General features: G+C 37.1%; 2 protein-coding genes across 6 annotated transcripts; both read right to left on the bottom strand.

Annotated features, from left to right (window-relative positions):
* Window positions 1-1678: 1678 nt before the first annotated feature.
* Window positions 1679-24743, bottom strand: LOC141648382 (F-box/FBD/LRR-repeat protein At1g13570-like). Of its 5 annotated transcripts, none has more exons than XM_074456989.1 (4): window positions 24550-24743; window positions 22298-23178; window positions 21850-22008; window positions 1679-2081 (listed from the first exon to the last, which is right to left on the bottom strand). In XM_074456989.1, the coding sequence occupies exons 2-4, from the start codon at window positions 23171-23173 to the stop codon at window positions 1806-1808; spliced, it is 1311 nt and encodes a 436-aa protein (XP_074313090.1). In that variant the 5' UTR covers window positions 23174-23178; window positions 24550-24743; the 3' UTR covers window positions 1679-1805. The 5 variants fall into 5 exon arrangements, with proteins under 5 accessions (XP_074313090.1, XP_074313092.1, XP_074313093.1 ...); XM_074456991.1 differs by lacking the exons at window positions 1679-2081; window positions 21850-22008; window positions 22298-23178 and adding exons at window positions 11047-11577; window positions 11763-11921; window positions 12200-13068; XM_074456992.1 differs by lacking the exons at window positions 1679-2081; window positions 21850-22008; window positions 22298-23178; window positions 24550-24743 and adding exons at window positions 11047-11577; window positions 11763-11921; window positions 12200-13096; window positions 14084-14311.
* On the bottom strand, window positions 19399-21542 carry LOC141648381 (F-box/FBD/LRR-repeat protein At1g13570-like). The gene is made up of 3 exons (XM_074456988.1): window positions 20550-21542; window positions 20112-20270; window positions 19399-19946 (listed from the first exon to the last, which is right to left on the bottom strand). Exons 1-3 carry the CDS (start codon window positions 21540-21542, stop codon window positions 19671-19673), a joined length of 1428 nt encoding a protein of 475 aa, XP_074313089.1. The 3' UTR covers window positions 19399-19670.
* Window positions 24744-25646: the final 903 nt, after the last annotated feature.

Here is a 25646-nt window from a genome sequence, read left to right as displayed (position 1 = left end):
AGTACCAAACACGGGGAAATCGTCTTTTAGGACAATGATTATTCAATAGTACAATTGTCTTCTGCTTCAGTTAAGATCGTTACATAGTGATTCACAATCATCACACCTAGTTTTAACAAAGCTAAGAAGTAAAATTGAACAATAAAATCAAAGCGTCTTTTGTGAGAGGAAACGGTATCAGTCACAAGCTTGTGCAATAAAATTGGTACGGAGCTGCAGGAGTAAAATTTACACATGGCGAGGTTTAATAGAGGCTAGGAAAGTCATGGAGTGTGGCCTTCGACGACGTATAGGGGATGGATTGGAGACAAGCGTTTGGAAAGATGCTTGGATATTGGGCACGCAATCTGGAAGAGTTCTATCACCTTGCCAACAAGGTCGTGAGGAGATGAGAGTGTCGGAGCTGCTAAATGTCGATGGTAGGAGCTGGAATGTTGAGCTTGTGAATGCGACATTTCTTCCCTTCGAGAGAGAGCGCGTATGGAATATAAGGCTTGGGGATACTAGGACGCGTGATCTATGGTTTTGGGAGCCTGAACGAGATGGAGAGTACACAGTAAGGACGGCCTATAAATTGCTTGTCGGTGCCAGAATGTCCGTTGATTATGGGGATATGTCGGAATGGGAAAGAGAGAAATGGCTTTGGAATCGCTTATGGAAAGTCCCGGTGTGGCCCCGAATCAAACTATTCTTTTGGCAACTGTGCAGCGAGGCTCTAGCTACAGGTGCGAACATTGCTTCCCGAGTCAGAGGTGAGAACTTTTTATGTCCTTTATGTAATTCTTGTCTTGAGTCGAGTCTCCATTTATTTAGAGATTGTTGGGTTGCTAACCGGGTGTGGGAGGGTTTGAGTTTGCTGCGGGAGGAGGAGGAGGAGGGAGGGAGACTGAGGGATTGGATAGAGGCGAGGTGGAGGGCGATGGGTGGTATGGAACATGGGAAATTCATGGTGGGATGTTGGGCAATATGGGAATGTCGAAACAAGGCTCTGTTCGAAGGAAAGGAAGTGAACCCGAAGAGAGTGCTGCAACGGGTTTGTGATGTGGTGGAGGAAATAGCGAGTGGAGGCTTTGGTGGTAAGGAGAGTAGGCTGGAAGCTAAGGACAATGCGGGAGTGGAGAGAGGGGATAGGCAGGGGTGGAAAGATGCAGAGGAGGGTATGTTCAAGCTCAATGTAGACGCGGGAATTTTGGCTGGAGTAGGGGTTGGTTTGGGTTTGGTGTGTCGCAGCAATGGAGGGCGAGTAGAGTGGGGTTTATCTATTTTGCAGGCTCAAATGTTGGAACCTCATATGGCGGAAGCGGTGGCAATTCTCGAGGGGTTGAAGGAGGCGAGAAGGAAGGGACAAGATAAGCTGGTGGTTGAAAGTGATTGTTTGCAAGTCATCGACGCTCTCCGGAAACATAAGCATGGCAGAAGTTTATTTCATTTAGTCCTAGACGATATTTTAAATTTATGTTCTTCGTTTGCTTTAGTGGTTTGGTCGTACACTAGTAGGAAAAACAATACGGTCGCTCATGCGTTAGCTCATGCTTTGGTTAATGAGTTTGGTCGTGTGGATTGGTCAGATAACCTACCGCCGACTGCGAGCTCAGCTGTTCTTTTTGATTTGTCGTTAATGAAATAGGCCTTTGGCTTTTTTCCTCAAAAAAAAAAATACAAGGAACACTTAGTGAAGATGATCGGGTCTAGACCTCCGCGAGTAGACTTATGAACAATTGTCGTCACATTTAACTTAATGGAGTTACAGAGATTTCCAAAAGCGATTCTGTGTTACCAAACACGCCATTATATGATTTAGATCTTTATTCTCCCAAACTAATGAATTGTGCCTTTGTTGATGCTCTTGGGAGCCTTATCAGCTGTCTTAATACCTTAAGCTCGGAAGCAGCATCGAGTTTTTCACACTCGAAAAACAAGTTCTCGAGCACCACAGATATAGCAAGCAAATACTCGATCAGTTTCAGCTCTGCATTAGATCCTGTAATACCTTTAATTTTCACCATACGTAGCCTGCCCAACTTATAGTCATTTAAGGGATACTCGTACTTGTCCTGAACAACATCGGTGGTTGAGGTAATCTGCAAAGAGAACATAGGTCCGCCTCTTGAGAATTTTACTTGTCATTAATAGTCTGAAAGTCATAACGTACTTAATAACTATGGCGAAGGTGAGCATAACTGGGGTGTAAATAGCGACTACTGTCAGCTAGGTGAATTAAAAGTTGTCAACAGGAAGATACTCACTGAAATTTCAAGATTCTCGATGAAGGGGCAGCTTTGAAGCATGCCAACAGTGAAGCGAAATACATCAGTATCCGTTAAAATCAGGCCCGTCAGTAGTAGTATATTCAGGTGGTTAAATGCTACCGGAAGTGATTTGTTTATCCCACCTGCAGCCAAGAACTTGCACAACAAGCAGTAAAAAAATCAGACAAGGTCTTTTCTGCCAAAATCAAAGGTAAACACTCCCTCCTTAACGGTCATTTGATTACCGATCATCAAAGTAACTCTCATAAACAATAAAATATAAACGAATGATTGGGACCGAGTGAAGAAATAACTTAGATGGGGGAAGTATATCAAAATCCTGCAATATTAGCTGAGTAGCCATAGGCCCGTAACTATTACCTTTGATAAGTTACCTTCAATTAAAAGGCATTGTAGTTCACACGAGCTAGCAAGACTGTTGATGGAGGCTACTGTTGTTTTAGTGTCACTCATCTCCGATTTAGTTGAACATAGTAACACACCAATAAGACGAGGGACATTCTTGAGCCGAAGAGAGTCAAATTCACCTCTGATAATCAATTGTTCAAGGCTCGGAGCATCAATATCAAGAATATCCATGCCAAGACAATTCACAAGCCACAGTGAAACGAGGCAAGGACACTTTGCAATCAAACTCCAAAGCATGTCAATTCCATTGTGAAATTTTATGTTTTAACAGCTCAAGGCGCTTTAGGTGAGGAAAGCCCTTAAAGTCAAATGGAGGAGCATTTAGAACAAAGCACTTGAGTTTAAGATTCACCAACTCGGTACAATGGAAAATATGAGAAGGCATGATCACAAGACTAGACCATTCTTCAGCACAATTAATCAGAGCAATCTTTCTCGGACAGGTTCTTGAGAGTAAAGAAAGCCACTGGCTTAGACACACCATTTTATCGAATCGTAGATCAGCATTACTTGGCTTGAGCTCAAGATGAAAACTATGCACACATCCAATGTGATGGCAGAGTATGTTGCTTATAATGCGACTTCCTTTTTGCCAATCAGTAGTTGAATCTGCTTTATGCAACCCATCCCAGAAATCTTCATCAAATTTAAGATACGGACAAGATAGCCATATACGCCTGCATGTTCGTGAGAGTATACTAGTCTTTGCTGCTATTTTAAGGGGCAAGTGTTTTAAGATCTTATCAGTCACAATCAAAGGCATGAGGCTGATCAAATCGTTGTTTGTTTCAACACTTTCAAGAGACTCAGACGAAGCCATTTGAGCTGAAAAATCGGAAAAAGTCAAGTCAACCTTAGAGAACTTTAACCCGAAACTGATTAACCAAAGAACGATGTTACACAGACAAGGTTATAACCAAATAGAAATATGTTTGAGGTTTTCATTTAGATGAGCAACGGACCAGCTAATGATTTAGCAAGTCCTTGTATTTTACATTGCTTCTAAGTAGGATTATCACTTCAATAACAGAATCCGTTTAAGAGAGACTAATTGAATATATAAAACTAAGAATTCAAAATCGAAGTCCAAATTCACTGTTCAGAAAACCTTTCTTGACCCGGAATTTGAAGTTAAGGGCCAAATCCAGCCAATACTCAATTTCCAAGCAAATTAACCAACTATAAGGAACATTGAGAACTCTAAACAAAGCTACTAATATACTTGTACATTAAGGCCATGTTCTTTTGGACAAGCTTTTATACATACAATTCTTTTTACGGAACAAGAAGAACAACAACATCCCAATTTAGAGGCATGACTCCTCCATCTCTAGTTGAATTTAGTTTTGCAAAATTAAGACCCTCGTTCTTTTGGACGGCTTTAACTTATAAAATCTGAATTAAATGGAATTTAACTTAATCTAAATCAACAACAACTCTTTTGGACAGCTTAACTTATAAAATCTGAATTAAACGGAATATAGCTTAATTTAAATCATGATTTGGGGTCGGCTGACATTTGAATCATCTATAAGAAGTTACAACGGCCTGATCGGACTCGACCAGAACCGAGCTAAACTAAACAAAAATGAAGTAAAATGAACCGGACTGACTTAACCTAAACTGAACTAAACTAAAGCGAACTAAAAGGAACAAGAACATAATCAAATAAATTCAGAGAAACTTAATCATTATATAAATTACGTCTCCGATTAACCTACCATAAATCAAACAAACTTGCTGAAATGCAATCAGAATTAAGAAAAATTAAAAATTAAAAATTAAAAATAAATAATTGTTGGCATAGTCTAAGTAAATTACCAATGTCGCCCTTTGTTCCTTTAAGAAACAGTCGTTCAGCAAGGGAGTGGAATGTGAATCGGTTCAGACGCACTGATAAAAGAGTAAATAATATGTTGAAGAGAGTGATTGTTGTCAAAAAAGATGTGTTGAATAGAGTGAAAATTCATTAATTACTGTGGCGGTTTTTTAAGAAAAGATTAAAGTGTGTGTTTAGATTCAGGGGTGTTTGGTTCGCGCGTGGGTATGGGTTTGGAATCAGGAATCATACCCGGGTAGTATGGGTTTGGAACTTGATTCCTCATATCATGTGTTTGTTTCAATTTTGGGTGGGATGAGATCGAACTTCATCAAAGTTTAAAAAAATCTAGAATACAACATTAAAAATAATTATTTTTTATACTAAAAAATCGTGAAAATGAAGAATTGATCAAATAAATGTAAAAAAAATTCATTTAAAATATTCCATTTAAGTTTTTTTCATGTTTTTTTGTTTTATTACTCCCTCTATTTTTCTATATATGACTTTCTCATATTTTGAGACACACACTTCTCTTTTCAATATCTCTCAAATTATATGCTTAAATATAGTAATATGTATATTCATATGAAAAAAAAATCATAAGGAATTTAATGGTATAATTTTTATAATTTTTTACCAAATATATTTTTGTAAATATTAAAGTCAAAGACTCGCCTCGAAAAAGCAAAACGTCATATATTAAAAAATGGAGGGAGTACTTGATACCCATGGGTATCAATCTCATACCCACCTCCCCCTTGGGTATGAGAAACCCATACCTCAAAGGTTTGAGGTATGGGTATGAAACCTCTATTTTTGTCAAACAAACACTTGGTATGAGTTTGGCTCATTCCAAACTCATACCTCATACCTTTATGAATTGAACCAAACACACCCTCAGAGATTTGGAGAGAAAAGAAAGGGAGGTAGAATAAGGAATTTGATTTGGATAGTAAATAAGGGTGGAGGACGGGAGGTAAAGTAAATTAAAATTTCAATCTTTTCATAATAGGCAAAATTTGAAAGTAAATGGTATCCAAACAGTCAAACACCTACCTTCCATTTGCCCTTCCCGCAAAACCTCCCTTTCTCTTCCCTCCTTCCCTCTCCCCTCCCTTTCTTTCCACTTTTGCTATCCGAACATAGGGATTTTCTCACTTGTAAGTTGTACCCACACTTTTACATAATCTAAGATGTACTCTTATTTTTTTTACGCAAAAATACTTTTTATCCGTTAACTCTTCCTACGAGTTCAGAAAACTTTAAACTTTTTTTTAAAAAAAAAATTGATTTCTTTACAAAATCTTCAGTATGAAAAACAAAACGTAGTTGCTCAGTCATAGGCGCACCTTACTCATTCACGGACTTCTTTGCCACTTTGTCCGTGACATGATTACGGAAGGGTTAATTACTCCTACTCACGTGTCTACCACAAATCAACTTGCGGATATTTTTACCAAAGCATTGGACGCCCCGTAATTTCTTGGACTTCTCCGCAAGCTGGGCACTCTTGATCTTCATGCTCCAGCTTGAGGGGGGTATTAAGAGATATATCAATATAATTATTGTTAGCTATATTTACGGGATTATATGCGATATCATACGATATTATTGTTATCAAATATCGTATAATATCTCGATATTATAGCCGAATCCATGCATTGTAATTGTTATATAAGGCGAATTGTCAAAGCTAATGAGATCATCCTTTTCCCTCATATTGTTTTAACAATACTCTTCTGAAAAAATAACCAAATTCTCCCTATTGGTGGCCTAGTCGCAGTGGGGATTACACGGTCAAGACGGGTTATTGGCTGGGCATGGAGCCAATGAGGGCTTCGTACCAGGCTGTGGAGGAGGGGGGTGGTTTGTGGAAAGTGCTATGGGGTTTGCAGGTACCACCAAAACTTATCCATTTCCTCTGGAGGGGGTGTGTGGGTATGCTAGCGGTCAAGGCAAATTTATACCGTCGTCATTGTTGCCCAAGTGAGTTGTGCGCGTTATGTGAGGAAGGGGTGGAAACGGACATCCACGCGGTGTTCTTGTGTAGTTGGACACGAGTTTTCTGGGCTGCGAGTGGCTTTGATGAGATAATGAGTGAGGCACCTCAATCTTCGTTCCGAGAATGGTTAATATGGGCGCTGCAGCATATTAATGGGGATGCAAGGGGGAGGTTCCTGGCACTTGTTTGGGCAATGTGGACGATACGGAATTCTCGTATTTTCGAGGAGGAACCGTGCAAACCAGAAGTGGTGATCATGGGTTTTGAGCGTATGGTGGCGGATTATCAAGGCCTGGCTAGTATGACGAAGGAGCACATGGGGACCGTGGAAGGGGTGGGCAGAGATAGGTGGGAACCACCGAGTGATGGAGCTCTTAAAATTAACACGGATGCGGCAATCATGGAGGACTCAACAGTGGGCTTGGGGGTGGTGGGCAGAGATTGTGCAGGGACGGTGAAGGTGGTGGCCTGCCGGAGGGTGAGGGCAAGGTGGACTGCGGAGATGGCGGAGGCAAAAGCCTTGCTCTTTGGCATTGAGGTGGTGCAGCGGATTGGGTTGGGCAATGTTAGTTTGGAGACCGATGCTCTGAATGTGGTACGAGCTGTTCGTAAAGAAGTTGATTTGCGTAGTCCGTTTGGTTTATGTGTTCGGGATGTGGGTAACCTCGCAAAGTCGATAGGTTGTGGAAGCTTTTCTCATGTTAAGAGGGGGGGTAATACGGTGGCTCATTGGTGTGCTAGACTTTGTTCGAGTGCTGGTGAGGAACAAATCCTTGTAAATGATTTCCCGTCTTCCGTCATTCGTTTGGCGGATCTTGATTTAATTGAATAAAAAGCTAACGTTTTCCCTTCAAAAAAAAAAAAATAACCAAATTCTCTCTATCTCTCCTCCTCCCTAAACTCATCAATCATCAATCAATTCAAATGATTCAATTATGGATATACACTCATGTTGTTTAAGTAATGGTCATAATTTAATTAATTATGTATGAATCATATTAAATAAGAGAGATTTAGTTAATTAATGTTACAGCCTGTTTGGGAACACACATTTAATTCTTAAATCATAATTTGGCTAAAATCCTTTGTTTGGCAACTTCACAAAATTTGCATTTGGATTTGAACAAAATTCTGGAGAATTTGCAAGAGATTCAAATAGGCATAAGACAAATACGACCTTTATACCTGTCATTCTAAAATCCCACACCCAAAACACTGTTAATCCATACTCCATTATCCAGCCGCTTCTCGCTCTCTTTCTCTTCACTCTTGCTTGCTTCCACAATTTCACGGTTTTATTTACACATTTCCCCAATAATTAATAAAATAAAATATAAAATGTTTGCTATTTTTTCTCTATTGAGATGAAGGATTGATTATTATGAAGATCAGGTAAGATCCAATTACCAGAAAATTAAAAATATTGGGTTTTGGATAATTAGGATTTTCAATTAGTCTTGCTTATAACCGTTGTAAATTATAACAAAAGGGGTGTATCACCCTATCACCCCGAAAAAAGGTGTTGGTTGGGATGGATTTATACCTCCGTTGTAAATTATTCTTGTTTACAACGGATGTGAACAAGAATTTGTGTAGGATTTTAACATTCTAATATCTTATTTTGTTCTTGGTCGAATCAAATCATGCTTGTTGGAATCATAATTGGGTTGATTTTGATTTATTGATAAGAATTGTTCAATTATTTTTTTGAAGTGAATAATCATAATTATTTGGTAATCATACGCCTTTTTCCTGTACAATTTACTCAATTTTTACCTATTGAATTGGTAAAAATTAAGTTTATTACCCGGGATGTAGCAAATTACCTCAATAACTTATATACTATGTGCAATTCAATCCCCCTAAGTTTCACTTATAGCAAATTACCCCCATAAGTTTTCAAAAATGTGCAATTAAGCCCAAATCAATTTTTCTACCATTTTTTTTAACTAAAATCTATTATTTTCTATTATAAAAATCATTTTAAATATATTTATTAAAAATTAAATATAATATTTACATATTCAACAAAAAATGTGAACCAAGTATAAGATTAAAAAAATTTGGACATGTAACTTTCAATGTAACTTCACTAAAAAATAATAATTCGCCTATTATGAATATTTTTCACCAAAAAAAATAAAAATAAAATAAACATGCTTTCTAATAATTAGGAATATTAAGATTAATATTTGATCAATATTTTTGACTTTTAATAATAGTATATATATTTAATTTTGTAAATTTCATTAATTTCATTACTAAAAATAAGATATGTGGTAATCCCCACTAAACTAAAAGAATAAGAAACTCTCAAAGTTTTCCCGCCCAGTTAATTGACATAGTGGTGGGCCATGCTGAAATTATAATAATTGCTATGATTGACTAACAAAATGAAGTGGGACCCCATGTTATTCTATACAATCTTTTATACTACATTGTAACTGGGTACAAAATAAAGTACAAAATAAAGTGGATCAATTGATTGACTAATAATTGACTAATAAAAGAAAGTGGGTCCCATAATATTCTATACAATTTTTATTCTATGCTGAGTATATAAATTATACACCAACAAATAACTTCTTCTAAAAAAAAACTGAAAATAAATACAAAAAATTATTAATATAATTTATAGAATCACATTACAATATACTACATATATAATTTTGATATTGTACGTAATATACAGTACACATGCTGAGTATATAGAATCACGTTACATGCTGGATTTATTTCTTTCTTAAAATGCGGTTGACTTTGCTACTATATTTTAGGATGGCAATTTGAGCCATTTTTATTGGTTTGTAACACCACGTCATTATAGTGATGTGGTGTTTACGTAACACCAGAAATTTTCCGCATTACAATATACTTACATTTATTTTTTAACTCAATGCTTATATCCCCTATAAGTAATGACCCTATATTAGATTATGTTTTTGAATAATAGTCGGCTTTCATTATTTTTAAATAATTAAAAAAGGTTCGCACAAAAATAATTTAATCTAAAAGTCCTTTAAATGGTACATTTTTTTTTGAAAATATCACTAACATTATAACCAGTACATTAAAACTTATTATAAGTACAACTCATTTATATAAATATCTTAAATTCCCACTATATAAGTGAAGCTCACAAATGCCTTGCTTTAGCTCTCAAATGCCGTGCTTTAGCACGGGATCTCAACTAGTTTGCACATTAAGAGAAATTTATGGGGTCTGTTTGCTACATTTATAAGTTAAGGGGTTTACTTGCACATAGTATCAAACTTATGGGGGTGATTTGCTATATTGCCCGTTTACTACCATATTTTTTATTTTTTATTTCTTATGAATTTCAAATTTGAAATTCTTTGTTTCCCTAAACAAGAAATTTGGATTCAAGTTTCTGTATTTTAAATTTTGCATTTGAAATTATGATTTACAAATCAAATTAGAGTATCCAAACACTACCCTAATGAATTAGGATTTATAAACTTTTGAGTTGATGAAAATTAGGAACACATGAAGGCTGCTGGGATGAAAGGGGAAGGGGCAAAGTTCGGACGTTGAAAGGCGGCGTGTGGTGGCCGGCGTTGTCAGAAGGCGAGGGAAAGAGACAGAGAGACGACAGACAGGGATGCGTGTTATTGCCAGTGTTTATGGTATAATGCTTGTGTGGTTGTCAGTGTTTTGGTGTGTTGCGGTCGCGACCTGTATGGCTTAGCTTGACATTGCTGGTGGGTGGTAGTGATTTTTGGAGTGAGTAATTGAAAGGTTAATTAGAATTGGAACAAAATGGAAAATCAGGTCACAAAAATGACAAGGTTATAATGGTAATTTATGTTCATGATTGAGTAAATCCGTCCATGAATAAACACTGTCCAAACAAAATTTGCATGTGTTTAAACTTGTAGTCAGGACTTATGGACACTTATATAGTCAAATTATTCGTTAAAAAAACTTTGACCGTCTGTAACTCCTAGTTACGAGTTCAGAAAGCGGTCATTTTTTTTTTCCAAATTCAAGGCCTAATTGGTTTGAAATGAAAAAAAAATACCTTTTTTTGAACTCGCGGCCAAGAGTTATTGACGGCCAAACTTTTTTGTAACAAATGGGGATATATCTTAGTAAACATAAAAGTTGGGGTATAATTGTACAAGTGAGGAAATCACAATTTTTTTTTTAAAAAAAGCGGACATAGGGCCGCGCAAGCCGGGCCGTGTTAGGGTTGATCGGGTTGGTGGGGAGTGAGCTCAAGCACCCAACACGGGCTGGGGGTTTGATGGCCCTGAACCAGCCCGAGTAGACGCCTAGACATGAGGGGTCGGTGGGCTAAGTAGGCGGGCGGGCTACACTATTCACAACCCGATCCCGTCCCGATAAAGAACACATGTTTTGCGGGCTGGCGGCTGAGGTTGGGTTAGGCCCATTAAGCAGGGCGGAACAGTCCAGTGTGGGTCGGGCAGGTCCGCACTATTGTCTAAGTTTACTTATCGCCGGCGTAGAACAAGCAACAAAGTTGCCAAGCGATAATACGGAGTACAAACAAAAGAAGCAAATTGGCCCAAACGTTTAATTGATATTGTATTTTAGATTCAAAGAGATTGATAATCAAATTTCATCATGAAGTTAAAACTGCTACTATCATTTTACCTTGTACTAAAAATAAATTTCTACCAAGAACACAAATAAATCACTTGTGAACTAAACACCTTAAGCTTCCTGGTTAATAAAGATGATCGGGTTTTTACACCTCCGCGAGCCGACTAAAGCAATTCCATGTTACCAAACACACCATTAGATGATTTGGATCTTCATTCTCCCAAACAAATAAACTGTGCCTTTGCTGATGCTCTCGGGAGCCTTATCAGCTGTCTTAATACCTTGAGCTCGGAAGCAGCATCGAGTTTTTCACACTTGAAAAACAAGTTCTCGAGCACCAGTGATATAGCAAGCACATACTCGATCAACTTCAGCTCTGCATTAGATCCTGTAATACCTGTAATTTTCACCTTATGTAGCCTGCCCAACTTATAGTCATTTATGGGATACTCGTACTTATCCTGAACAGCATCGGTGGTTGAGGTCATCTGCAAAGATAACAGAGGTCGGCAACTTGAAAATTTTGATTGTGACGAATGTTTTAACTCACTCATGAGTCATACCGCGTGAATGATCACGTGCTTGATAATCAATGGCAAAAATGGAACATAACTGGAGGCTATATAGCGCTTACGGTCAGCGAGGTTAATTAAAAGTTTAGGAAGATACTCACAGAAATTTCAAGATTCTTCATGAAGGGGCAGCTTTGAATCATGCCAAGAGTGAAGCGAAATACATCAGTATCCGTTAAAATCAGGCCAGTCAGACGTAGTTTTTGCAGGTGGTTAAACGCTACCGGAAGTGATTTGTTTATCCCACCTCCAGCCAAGAGCTTGCATGACAAGCAGTGAAAAGATCAGCAGATGGACATAATAACTTTCAGGGGAAAAAGATCTTCAGCCAATTGTTTCTCTCCAAGGTCTTTTATGCCAAAAACAAAGGTTAACACTCCCTCCTTACCGATCATTTGATTACCCTTGCTTAAAGTAAGTCGCATACACAATAAAAAAGAAACAAATGATTGGGACGGAGGGAATAAATAACTTAGATGGAGGGAGTACGTCACAATCCTTCAATATTAGCTGAGTAGCATAGGCCCGTAACTATTACCTTAGATAAGTTACCTTCAATTACAAGGCATTGCAGTTCAGACGAGCTAGCAAGACTGTTGATGGAGGCTACTGCTGTTTCAGTGTCACTCATCTCCGATTTAGTCGAATATAGTAACACACAAAGAAGACGAGGGAGCTTCAGCCGAAGAGAGCCAAATTTACCACTGATAACCAACATTTTAAGGCTCGGAGCATCAATATCAACAATATCCATGCCAAGACAATTCTCAAGCCTCAGAGAAACGAGGCAAGGACACTTTGGAATCAAACTCCAAAGCATGTCAATGCCATTGTTAAATTTTATGCATAACAACTCAAGGCGCTTTAGGAAAGGAAAGCCCTTAAAGTCAAATGGAGGAGCATTTAGAACAAAGCGCATAAGTTTAAGCTTCATCAACTCGGTACAATGGAAAATGTAAGAAGGCATGATCACAAGACTAGACCATTCTTCAGCACAATTAATCAGAGCAATCTTTCTCGGACAGGTTCTTGAGAGTAAAGAAAGCCACTGGCTTAGACACACCATTTTATCGAATCGTAGATCAGCATTACTTGGCTTGAGCTCAAGATGAAAACTATGCACACATCCAATGTGATGGCAGAGTATGTTGCTTATAATGCGACTTCCTTTTTGCCAATCAGTAGTTGAATCTGCTTTATGCAACCCATCCCAGAAATCTTCATCAAATTTAAGATACGGACAAGATAGCCATATACGCCTGCATGTTCGTGAGAGTACACTAGTCTTTGCTGCTATTTTAAGGGGCAAGTGTTTTAAGATCTTATCAGTCACAATCAGAGGCATGAGGCTGATCAAATCGTTGTTTGTTTCAACACTTTCAAGAGACTCAGACGAAGCCATTTGAGCTGAAAAATCGGAAAAAGTCAAGTCAACCTTAGAGCACTTTAACCCGAAACTGATTAACCAAAGAACGATGTTACACAGACAAGGTTATAACCAAATAGAAATATGTTTGAGGTTTTCATTTAGATGAGCAACGGACCAGCTAATGATTTAGCAAGTCCTTGTATTTTACATTGCTTCTAAGTAGGATTATCACTTCAATAACAGAATCCGTCTTAAGAGAGACTAATTGAATAAATAAAACTAAGAAACTCAAAATCAAAGTCCAAATCCACTGTTCAGAAAACCTTTCTGGACCCGGAATTTGAAGTTAAGAGCCAAATCCGGCCAATACTCAATTCCCAAGCAAATTAACCAACTATAAGGAACATTGAGAACTCTAAACAAAGCTACTAATATACTTGTACGATTAAGGCCTCGTTCTTTTGGATAAGAGACGATACATACAATTCTTTTTACGAATCAACAACAACAACAACATCCCAATTTAGAGGCATGACTCGTCCATCTCTAGTAGAATTTAGTTTTGCAAAATTAAGACCCTCGTTCTTTTGGACGGCTTAACTTATAAAATCTGAATTAAATGGAATTTAACTTAATCTAAATCAACAACAACAACAACAACAGCAACAACAACAACAACAACTCTTTTGGACGGCTTAACTTATAAAATCTGAATTAAACAGAATATAGCTTAATTTAAATCATGATTTGGGGTCGGCTGACATTTGAATCATCTATAAGAAGTTACAACGGCCTGATCGGACTCGACCAGGACCGAGCTAAACTAAACAAAAATGAAGTAAAATGAACCGGACTGACTTAACCTAAACTGAACTAAACTAAAGCGAACTAAAAGGAACAAGAACATAATCAAATAAATTCAGAGAAACTTAATCATTATATAAATTACGTCTCCGATTAACCTACCATAAATCAAACAAACTTGCTGAAATGCAATCAGAATTAAGAAAAAATAAAAATAAATAAATTGTTGGCAAAGTCTAAGTAAATTACCAATGTCGCCCTTTGTTCCTTTAAGAAACAGTCGTTCAGCAAGGGAGTGGAATGTGAATCGGTTCAGACGCACTGATAAAAGAGTAAATAATATGTTGAAGAGAGTGATTGTTGTCAAAAAAAGATGTGTTGAAGAGAGTGAAAATTCATTAATTACTGTTGCGGTTTTTCAAGAAAAGATTAAAGTGTGTGTTAAGATTGAGAGATTTAGAGAGAAAAGAAAGGGAGCTAAAATAGGGGATTTAAAATCTTTAATTTGGATAGTACATAAGGATTAGGGATGTCAGCGAGGCGGGTACAAGTGGGTACCACCCCGTACCCGCCCCAGTTGGGGCGGGGATAGGTAGAGCTTTGGCGGGTGGTGGGGCGGGTGCGGGTACGAAAATTGTACCCGCCAGGGGTCATGGGGCGGGGATGGATTTTACATCTTACTCACCTAATACCCGCCTACCCGCCAATCATTAAAAAAACTAGTAGGATTATGATAATTTTATAAATCTTATTTAGTTATGATTAAGATATAATCCCCCCTTATACTAAAAGAATAAGAAAACTGTAAATTTTCCCGCCTAAATGCTTTTAGCTAGAAATTGGGCCTAACTTTATCTAGATATGTATTGGACCTAATATATGGCATTTATGTGTCATAGTATCTTATCAAACATGGTAGCTTTTATAGTTGGGCTAAATGTATTTTATTCATCATTATCTCATTAGTCCAATATATGTATCTTAAATGTCGTAAATATTATATTTAAAACGTATGCAGATTTTACTCATATTATTAAAGTCAATGCGTGCTTTTCACTTTTCTATTCTTTAAATTTTTACTCTATTTAAATTGTTACTCTGTATATTGTAACAAAAATTACAAAAATAGTTATATGCTTCAAATGCTTAAAAATAAGCATAAGTTTTTGTAATTAAACTAACAATTTTATTTTTTAATCATAAACTTATTGCGAGTAAAAATGTAAATTTCGCTCTATTTTAATAGTATTTTTACACATTAACAATCGTAGATAATTAAAAATAAAATTCAAAGTTCATTTATATATTATTATTACCTCTAATTATTAAGTTCTCTACACACGACAATCTAAAATACCGTGCATTCGCACGGGCTCTATACTAGTGTTAATACTAACTATTTTATAAAGTTTTTTAGTAACTTATTTGGTGAAAAAATAAAATTATAAGGATAATGGAAATTTATAGTGATTAAATCAACTTTTACGAAAACATTTATCGAATAAAATTATGGTGTAGCGGGTTAATGGGTAAGCGGGACGGGTACGATTTTATATTTCCACCCGTTGGGGCGGGGATGGTTTTGTAAACTTGTACCCGCCACGGGTGGTGGGGCGGGGATACATACGAGTTTTTCTTGGTGGGTACGGGTACGGGGGAGCCTATATTTACCCCGCCCCGTCCCAATGACATCCCTAATAATGATGGAGGCAAATGGAAAGGGAGAAATTTGGAGAGATTAATTTTCCCTCCTCTGCAAAGTAAAATTTCAATCTTTTCACAATAAGTAAATTTGAAAGGAAATAATATCCAAACAGAAAACACCTACATTCCATTTCACAAATACTATCCTACAACTAGTTGTATAAGAGTTATGTACAACCGCGTCAAAGTTATCGAGCTGTCACACAAAAGTTGTTGAGTTATTTTTCAAATTATTAAGCTATTTTACGAAATTATTGAGCTTAATAATTATTTTGTTAAGCTCAACAACTTTGTATCATAACTCGATAATTTTGTTAATAGAACTCGACAACTTTGTAACAAAGCTTCATAGCACTGAATAAGTTGTATATACAACAGGTTCTATAATACATTAACTAATTCCATTTGCCCTTCGTGCAAAACCTCCCTTTCTCTTCCCTCATTCCCTCTCCCCTCCCTTTCTCTCCACTTTTGCTATCCGAACACACCCTCACTTTCTCTCCAATTTTGCTATCCGGACACACCTTACGGCTTACAGGGATTTTCTCACTTGTAAGTTGTACCCACACTTTAACGTAATCTAAGATGTACTCTTATTTTTTACGCAAAAATACTTTTTGTCCGTTAATAACTCTTGCTACAAGTTCAGAAAATTGAAAAAAAAAAATTAAAAAAAACTGATGTCTTTACAAAATCTTCAGTATGAAAAACAAAACGTAGTTGCTCATTCATAAGCGCACCTTAGTCATTCACGGATTCTTTATCACTTGTTTTTCATATTATACTCTTCTGAAAAAAATAACCAAATTCTCTCTATCTCTCCTCCTCCCTAAACTCATCAATCATCAATCGATTCAAATGATTCAATTATGGATATACACTCATGTTGTTTAAGTAATGGTCATAATTTAATTAATTATGTATGAATCATATTAAATAAGAGAGATTTAGTTAATTAAGGTTAATGAATTAGGATTTATAAACTTTTGAGTTGATGAAAATTAGGAACACGGGAAGGCTGCTGGGGTGGAAGGGGAAGGGGCAAAGTTCGGACGTCGAAAGACGGCGTGTGGTGGCCGGCGTCGTCAGAAGGCGAGGGAAAGAGACAGAGAGACGGCAGGGATGCGTGTTATTGCCAGTGTTCAGGGTATAATGTTTGTGTGGTTGTTAGTGTTTTGGTGTGTTGCAGTCGCGACCTATATGTATGGCGTAGCTTGACATTGCTGGTGGGGTGGCGGTGATTTTTGGAATGAGTAATTGAAAGGCTAATTAGAATTGGAACAAAATGAGGTCACAAAAATGACAAGGGTATAATAGTAATTTATGTCCATTATTGAGTAAAATCCGTCCATGAACAAACACTATCCAAACAAAATTCACATGTGTTTAAACTTGTAGCCAGGACTTATGGGCACTTATATAGTCAAATTATTCGTTAAAAAAAACTTTGACCGTATGTAACTCCTAGTTACGAGTTTAGAAAGCGGTGATTTTTTTTTTCCAAATTCAAGGCCTAATTGGTTTGAAATGAAAAAAAAATACCTTTTTTGAACTCGCGGCCGAAAGTTATTGACGGTCAAACTTTTTTTGTAATAAATGGGGATATATCTTAGTAAACATAAAAGTTGGGGTATAATTGTACAAGTGAGGAAATCACAAAATTTTTTTAAAAAAAAGGCGGACAATGGAAAATCTTAATTACTGTGACGGTTATCAAGAAAAGTTTAGACCATGCCCAAATAAAGTCACTAACCGAGTCGTGACCTTGTTGGGTCGTACTAATGACGTAATTAGTTAGTAAATCGATGGTGTTTAGGATGACCTTGAATTAGATAGGGGCAATTGGTGACCTTGAGTTTAGACATTGGTGATTGTTGGTGACCCGCTAGGTGGCGTCATCTTATTGGTTAGTAAATAATAATTGAAAAAATGTAAGAGAATTTTTGGTGGGGTAAGAATGTGGAAAATGATTGAAAAGTGAAAAATGATTGGGTTGATGACCTAGGTCGTGACATTTGCTTGAGAGGGTGAGAGTGAGTCAAGATAAATAAGGAGAGATTAAGGGCTAAAATGTCGGTAACCCAGTTAGCGTGACCTTTTGCTTGAGAATGGTCTAAGAGTGTATTTATATTGAGTGATTTGGAGGAAAAGGAAGGAAAGGAGGATAGGAAATTTAAAATCTTTTGTTTGGATAATAAATAAGGGTGAAAGGAAATGGAATGAGTGAGATTTGGAGAGATCAATTTTCTCTCCTCTAAGGCAAAGTAATATTTCAATCTCTTCACAATAGGTAAAATTTGGAAGAAAATTGTATCCAAATAATCAAACACCCACATCCCATTTGCCATCCCCTTCCCTTACCTCCCTTTCTCTTCCATCCTTCCCCCCTCCCCTCCATTTCCCTTCACCTTTTGTTATCCAAACACAACCTGTAGAGATTTTCTCACTTGTAAGTTGTACCCACACTCTTACGTAATCTAAGATGTACTCTTATTTTTTTTAGCAAAAATATTTTTTGTCCGTTATTAACTCTCGCTACGAGTTCAGAAAACTGAAAAAAAAAAATTAAAATTGATCGTCTTTACAATATCTTTAGTATGAAAAACAAAACGTAGTTGCTCATTCATGAACGCACTTTACTCATTCACGGACTTTTTTGTCACTTGTTTTCCATATTATACCCTTCTAAAAAAAAAATAACCAAATTCTCTCATCTCTCCTCCTCCCTAAACTCATCAATCGATTCAAATAATTCAATTATGGATATACACTCATGTTGTTCAAGTAATGGTCATGATTTAATTAATTACGTATGAATCATATTAAATAAGAGAGATTTAGTTAATTAAGGTTAATGAATTAGAGTTTATAAACTTTTGAGTTGATGAAAATTAGGAACACAATAAGGCTGCTGGGGTGGAAGGGTAAGGGGCAGAGCTCGGATGTCGGAAGGCGGCGTGTGGTTGGTTGCGGGCGTTTTGGTGTGTTGCGGTCGCACGAAGGCGTGTATGGCTTAGCTTGACATCGCTGGTGGGTGGTGGTGGTTTTTGGAGTGAGTAATTGAAAGGCTAATTAGAATTGGAACAAAATGGAAAATGATGTCACAAAAATGACAAGGGTATAATAGTCATTTATGTCCATGATCGAGTAAAATCCGTCCATGAATGAGCACTACCCAAACAAAATGCACATGTGACTAAACTTGTAGCCAGGACTTATGGATACTTGGATAGTCAAATTATTCATTAAAAAAACTTTGACCGTCTGTAACTCCCAGTTACGAGTTCAGAAAGCGGTAATTTTTTTTTTTTTCAAATTCAAGGCCTTTACAAGATAATTGGTTTGAAAGGAGAAAAAAATTACCTTTTTTTGAACTCGCGGCCGGGAGTTATAGACGGTCACTTTTTTTGTAAAAAATGGGGATATATTTTGGTAAACATAAAAGTTGGGGTATAATTGTATAAGTGAGGAAATCACAAAAAAAATTAAAAAAAAAAGCGGACATAGGGCCGCACAAGCCGGGTTGTGTTAGGGTTGATCGGGTTGGTGGGGAGTGAGCTCAAGCACCCAACACGGGCTGGGGGTTTGATGGGCCTGAACCAGCCCGAGTAGACGCCTAGACACGAGGGGTCGGTGGGCCAAGTAGGCGGGCGGGCTACACTATTCACAACCCGATCCCGTCCCGATAGAGAACACAGGTTTTGCGGGCTGGCGGCTGAGGTTGGGTTAGGCCCGTTAAGCAGAGCGGGACAGTCTAGTGTGGGTCGGCAGGTCCGCACTATTGTCTAAGTTTACTCATCGCCGGCGTAGAACAAGCAACAAAGTTGTCAAGCGATAATACGGGAGTACAAACAAAATAGTAAGGGAAAAGAAGCAAATTGGCCCAAACATTTAATTGATATTGTATTTTAGATTCAAAGAGATTGATAATCAAATTTGATCATGAAGTTAAAACTGCTACTGTCATTTACCTTGTACTAAAAATAAATTTCTACCAAGAACACAAATAAATCACTTGTGAACTAAACACCTTAAGCTTCCTGGTTAATAAAGATGATCGGGTTTTTACACCTCCGCGAGCCGACTAAAGCAATTCCCTGTTACCAAACACACCATTAGATGATTTGGATCTTCATTCTCCCAAACAAATAAACTGTGCCTTTGCTGATGCTCTCGGGAGCCTTATCAGCTGTCTTAATACCTTGAGCTCGGAAGCAGCATCGAGTTTTTCACACTTGAAAAACAAGTTCTCGAGCACCAGTGATATAGCAAGCACATACTCGATTAACTTCAGCTCTGCATTAGATCCAGTAATATCCATAATTTTCACCGTACGTAGCCTGCCCAACTTATAGTCATTTATGGGATACTCATACTTGTCCGGAACAACATCAGTGGTTGAGGTCATCTGCAAAGATAACAGAGGTCTGACACTTGAAAATTTTGATTGTGACGAATGTTTTAACTCACTCATGAGTCATGAGTCATACCGCATGAATGATCACGTGCTTGATAATCAATGGCAAAAATGGAACATAACTGGGGTTAATTAAAAGTTTAGGAAGATACTCACAGAAATTTCAAGATTCTTCATGAAGGGGCCGCTTTGAATCATGCCAAGAGTGAAGCAAAATACATCAGTATCCGTTAAAATCAGGCCCGTCAGACATAGTTTTTGCAGGTGGTTAAATGCTACCGGAAGTGATTTGTTTATCCCACCTGCAGCCAAGAACTTGCATGACAAGCAGTAAAAAGATCAGCAGATGGACATAATAACTTTCAGGGGAAAAACACCTTCAGTCAATTGTTTCTATCCAAGGTCTTTTATGCCAAAAACAAAGGTAAACACTCCCTCCTTACCGATCATTTGATTACCCTTGCTTAAAGTAAGTCGCATACACAATAAAAAAATAAACAAATGATTGGGACAGAGGGAATAAATAACTTAGATGGCGGGAGTACGTCACAATCCTTCAATATTAGCTGAGTAGCATATGCCCGTAACTATTACCTTTGATAAGTTACCTTCAATTACAATGCATTGCAGTTCAGACGAACTAGCAAGACTACTGATGGAGGCTACTGCTGTTTCAGTGTCACTCATCTTCGATTTAGTTGAGCATAATGACACATCAATAAGACGAGGAACTTTCTTAAGACGAAGAGAGTCAAATGCACCTTTGATAATCAACTTTTCAAGGCTTGGAGCATCAATATCAAGAATATCCATGCCAAGACAATTCTCAAGCCTCAGAAAAACAAGGCAGGGACACTTTGCAATCAAACTCCAAAGCATATCAATGCCATTGTTAAATTTCAAGTAAAGCAGCTCAAGGCACTTTAGGTGAGGAAAGCCCTTAAAGTCAAATGGAGGAGCATTTAGAATAAAGCAGTCAAGTTTAAGATTTATCAACTCGGTGCAAAGGAAAATGTAAGATGGCATGATCACAACGTCAGACCACTCCTTAGCCCAATTGATCAGAACGATCTTTCTCTGATAAGTTCTTGATAATAAAGAAAGCCACTGGCTTAGACTCGCACTTTTATCGACTAGTAGATCCACATCACCCAGCCTGAGGTCAATATCAATACTTTGAATACGTCCATTGTGATGGCAGAGTACATTGCTGATTATGTTACTTCCCTTGTGCCAGTTAACACTATCATCTAACTTGCAAAACCCATCCCAGAAAGCTCTATCAAACGCGAGATATGGACAAGATAACCAATTACGCCTCCATGTTCTTGAGAGTATACTAGTCTTTGCCGCTATGGTAAGCGGCAGTAGTTTTAGGATTTTATCTGTCACAATCACAGGCATGGTGCTGATCAAATCATTGTTTGTTTCAACACTTTCAAGAGACTCGGACGAAGCCATTTGAGCTGAAAAATCGCAAGAGGTCAAGTCAACCTTGGAGAAGTTTAACCTGAAAATGATTAACCAGAAGAACGACATTATGCAGACAAGATTATAACCAAACAGAAATATGCCTGAGGTTTTCATTTAGATGAGAGCAACGGACCAGCTAATGATTTAGCAAGTCCTTGAATTTTACATTGCTTCTAGTAGGATTATCACTTCAATAACAGAATCCGTCTTAAGAGAGACTAATTGAATAAATAAAACTAAGAAACTCAATATCTGCCTCTTGAGAATTTCGATTGCGCTGAATGTTTAAGTCCCATGAATAGTCATGACCATGACAGAAGATGTGCTTAATAACTATGGCGAAAATGAACATAATTGGGGTGTAAATCGCGACTACTGTCAGCTAGGTGAATTAAAAGTTTGTTAAAAGGAAGATACTCACAGAAATTTCAAGATCCTTGATGAAGGGGCAGCTTTGAACCATGCCAACAGTGAAGCAAAATACATCAGTATCGGCTAAAGTCAAGTCCGTCAGACATAGTTTATCCAGGTGGTTAAATGCTAACGGAAGTGATTTGTTTATCCCACCTGCAGCCAAGAACTTGCATAACAACCAGTAAAAAGATCAGATGATGGACATAATAAGTTTCAGGGGGAAAAGATCCGTCAGGCTCGTGAGCCAGTTGTTTCTCTTCCGGGTCTTTTATGCCAAAAACAAAAGTAAACACTCCCTCCTTATCGATCATTTGATTACCGATCATTTAAAGTGACTCTCATAAACAATAAAATGTAAACAAATGATTGGGACCGAGAAAAGAAATAACTTAAATGGGCCAGTATACCAAAATCCTGCAATATTAGCTGAGTAGCCATAAGCCCGTAACTATTACCTTTGATAAGTTACCTTCAATTACAAGGCATTGCAGTTCACACGAGCTAGCAAGACTGTTGATGGAGGCTACTGCTGTTTCAGTGTCACTCATCTCCAAATTAGTCGAACATAGTAACACAGTAATAAGACGAGGGACCTTCTTGAGTCGAAGAGAGTCAAATGCACCTTTGATAATCAACTTTTCAAGGCTCGGAGCATCAATATCAAGAATATCCATGCCAAGACAATTCTCAAGCCTCAGAAAAACGAGGCAGGGACACTTTGCAATCAAACTCCAAAGCATATCAATGCCATTGTTAAATTTCATGCAAAGCAGCTCAAGGCGCTTTAGGTGAGGAAAGCCCTTAAAGTCAAATGGAGGAGCATTTAAAACAAAGCACTGAAGTTTAAGCTTTACCAATTCGTTGCAGTGGAAAAGGTAAGAAGGCATGATCACAAGATTAGACCATTTTCCAGCCCAATTAAGCAGAACAATCTTTCTCGGACAGGTTCTTGAGAATAAAGAAAGCCACTGGCTTAGACTCGCATTTTTAGCGACCACTAGATCTGCATTTTTTGCATTTTGTGGCCTGAGCGCAAGATAAAAACTATCTACACGTCCATTGTGATGGAAGAGTACGCTGCTGATTATGTTACTTCCTTTGTGCCATTTAACACTATCATCTAACTTGGAAAACCCGCCCCAGAAAGCTCCATCAAACACGAGATATGGACAAGATAACCAATTACGCCTCCATGTTCTTGAGAGTATACTGGTCTTTGCCGCTATGGTAAGCGGCAGTAGTTTTAGGATTTTATCTGTCACAATCACAGGCATGGTGCTGATCAAATCATTGTTTGTTTCAACACTTTCAAGAGACTCGGACGAAGCCATTTGAGCTGAAAAATCAGAAACAGTCAAGTCAACCTTAGAGAACTTTAACCTGAAACTGATTAACCAAGAGAACAACGTTACACAGACAAGGTTATAACCAAACAGAAATATGGCTGAGGTTTTCATTTAGATGAGAACAACGGACCAGCTAATGATTTAGCATGTCCTTGTATTTTACATTGCTTCTAGTAGGATTATCACTTCAATAACAGAATCCGTATTAAGAGAGACTAATTGAATAAATAAAACTAAGAACTCAAAATCGAAGTCCAAATCCACTGTTCAGAAAACCTTTCTTGACCCGGAATTTAAAGTTAAGGGCCAAATCCGGCCAATACTCAATTTCCAAGCAAATTAACCAACTATAAGGAACATTGAGAACTCTAAACAAAGCTACAAATATACTTGTACATTAAGGCCATGTTCTTTTGGACAAGCTTTTATACATACAATTCTTTTTGCGAAACAACAACAATAACAACATCCCAATTTAAAGGCATGACTCCTCCATCTCTGGTGGAATTTAGTTTTGCAAAATTAAGACCCTCGTTCTTTTGGACGGCTTAACTTATAAAATCTCAATTAAACGGAATTTAACTTAATTTAAATCAACTTAACCTGAACAAAACAACAACAACAACAACAACAAAGCCTTAATCCGAGAATGATTTGGGATCGGCTGACATAAATCATCCTTTAGAAACGTCCAAGAGCTATCGCAAACCTCAAAAATGCGAAAATAAAAATGGAGTAAAAAACAAAAATAAATGGAATCATAAGAAGTTACAACGGCCTGATGGGACTTGACCAGAACCGAACTAAACTAAACAGAAATGAACCGGACTGATAGGATTTAACCTAAGAGCATCTCCAATGGTTCATGTTTGGGGACTTGCTTGCAATATTTACAAAATTATAAGCATGTAGCTTACCATTGGAGTAGGAAAATTCAAGAGTAGCTTGCAAGTATGTAGCTTTGTCTTGGTTTTTAAAGAAAAAAAACTAAATTATTTTATTGGAGGGAAATAAGAATTTGGACCCATGCAAGCTACAAGATGTTGTAGTCCGTCATGGGAGCGGTACGTAGCTGAAAAGCAGCGTAGCTTGAAAAATTGATTTGACAAATCAAGCTACATCATATTGTAGTTGTCCATTGGAGTTGCTCTAAGCTGAACTAAACTGAACTGAACTAAAGCGAACTAAGAGGAACAAGAACATAATCACATAAATTCAGAGAAACTTAATCATTATATAAATTACGTCTCGGATTAACCTACCATAAATCAAACAAACTTGCTGAAATGCAATCATAGTTAAGAAAAATTAAAAAAAATAAAAATAAATAAATAATTGTTAGCAAAGTCTTAGTAAATTACCAATGTTGCCCTTTCTTCCTGTAAAAAACAGTCGTTCAGCAAGGGAGTGGAAGGTGAATCGGTTCGGACGCACTGATAAAAGAGTAAATAATACAGTATGTTGAAGAGAGTGAAAATTGATTAATTACTATGCCGGTTTTTCAAGAAAAAATTAGGGTAATTAATACCCCTCAACTTTCAAGTTTTCTAAAGAGTTTTCTAAAGTGTACTCTTTTTTTCCTAAAAATACTTTGACCGTGCTACGAGTTCAGAAAATTATAAAAAAAAAAAATTAAATTAATTGTCTTTAGAAAATCTTATGTTTGACAACATAAATTCACTAAGAGCATCCGCAAAGGTGAGGCTCCCCATATTTTCTCTTTCCTTTTCTTATTCGTCCACCTCATTTTCCACTAACTTTTCCATTTACCCTCCCCATTTCATAACTACATCTATGCAACAATGGGGTTCCCCAACAAATATTTATATTTAATAATGGACATGGATGATTAGAATTTGTTAAATAAATCGATTATTAAGATTTTAATTAACAATTTTAATTAGTAAATTACATTGTTAATTAATTATTGTTAAGTATTTTTTATTTTTAAGTAATTGAGTTAATAAGTTGATTAATTCCGAAAATAAGACAAGAAAGATAATTTTTTAAACTTGAATTTAAACACGAGAAAGATAAAACAAACACACTAAATAGATTTGAAGTTACAAACACAATGTTGATTAAGTAAGTCGTTATTTCAATTGTTTTACGATCTCCTACAATGTTGCCATATGTGTTGAACCAAGTCTGTCTGCAATGTGTTGTGAACATCTCTATCCCACGTTGTAGCCCTTCTCTGCATATACGATTGCAAACTTAAGTTATTGTATCGACCCGGTTGTACGGTAAATGATTGCGTCCTACCCCCATTAGACGATTCACCAATATGTTCAACATTTACTTGCTCAAATTCCGTTGTATCTTGATAATTTTGGTATGTATCTCGCTCGTCCTCCACAATCATATTATGGAGAATAATACAAGTTAACATTATTTCCCATAATAGATTTTCATTCTTTATTAGAGACGCCCTTTGTATTATTGTGAAACGTGCTTG

The sequence above is a fragment of the Silene latifolia genome, chromosome 3, assembly GCF_048544455.1.
Source record: "Silene latifolia isolate original U9 population chromosome 3, ASM4854445v1, whole genome shotgun sequence".
Classification (NCBI taxonomy): Eukaryota; Viridiplantae; Streptophyta; class Magnoliopsida; order Caryophyllales; family Caryophyllaceae; genus Silene; species Silene latifolia.
This window is presented reverse-complemented; position numbering and strand designations above follow the sequence as displayed.

Coding starts and splice junctions, on each gene's coding strand:
- LOC141648381 (XM_074456988.1), bottom strand. CDS start 21,542: ATGAAAACCTCAGGCATATTTCTGTTTGGTTATAATCTTGTCTGCATA. Junction 20,271..20,549: donor TTGAAGGTAACTTATCAAAG/GTAATAGTTACG, acceptor TTGTCATGCAAG/TTCTTGGCTGCAGGTGGGAT. Junction 19,947..20,111: donor TGAAGAATCTTGAAATTTCT/GTGAGTATCTTC, acceptor TTATCTTTGCAG/ATGACCTCAACCACTGATGT.
- LOC141648382 (XM_074456989.1), bottom strand. CDS start 23,173: ATGGCTTCGTCCGAGTCTCTTGAAAGTGTTGAAACAAACAATGATTTG. Junction 22,009..22,297: donor TTGAAGGTAACTTATCAAAG/GTAATAGTTACG, acceptor TTGTTATGCAAG/TTCTTGGCTGCAGGTGGGAT. Junction 2,082..21,849: donor TCAAGGATCTTGAAATTTCT/GTGAGTATCTTC, acceptor TTCTCTTTGCAG/ATTACCTCAACCACCGATGT.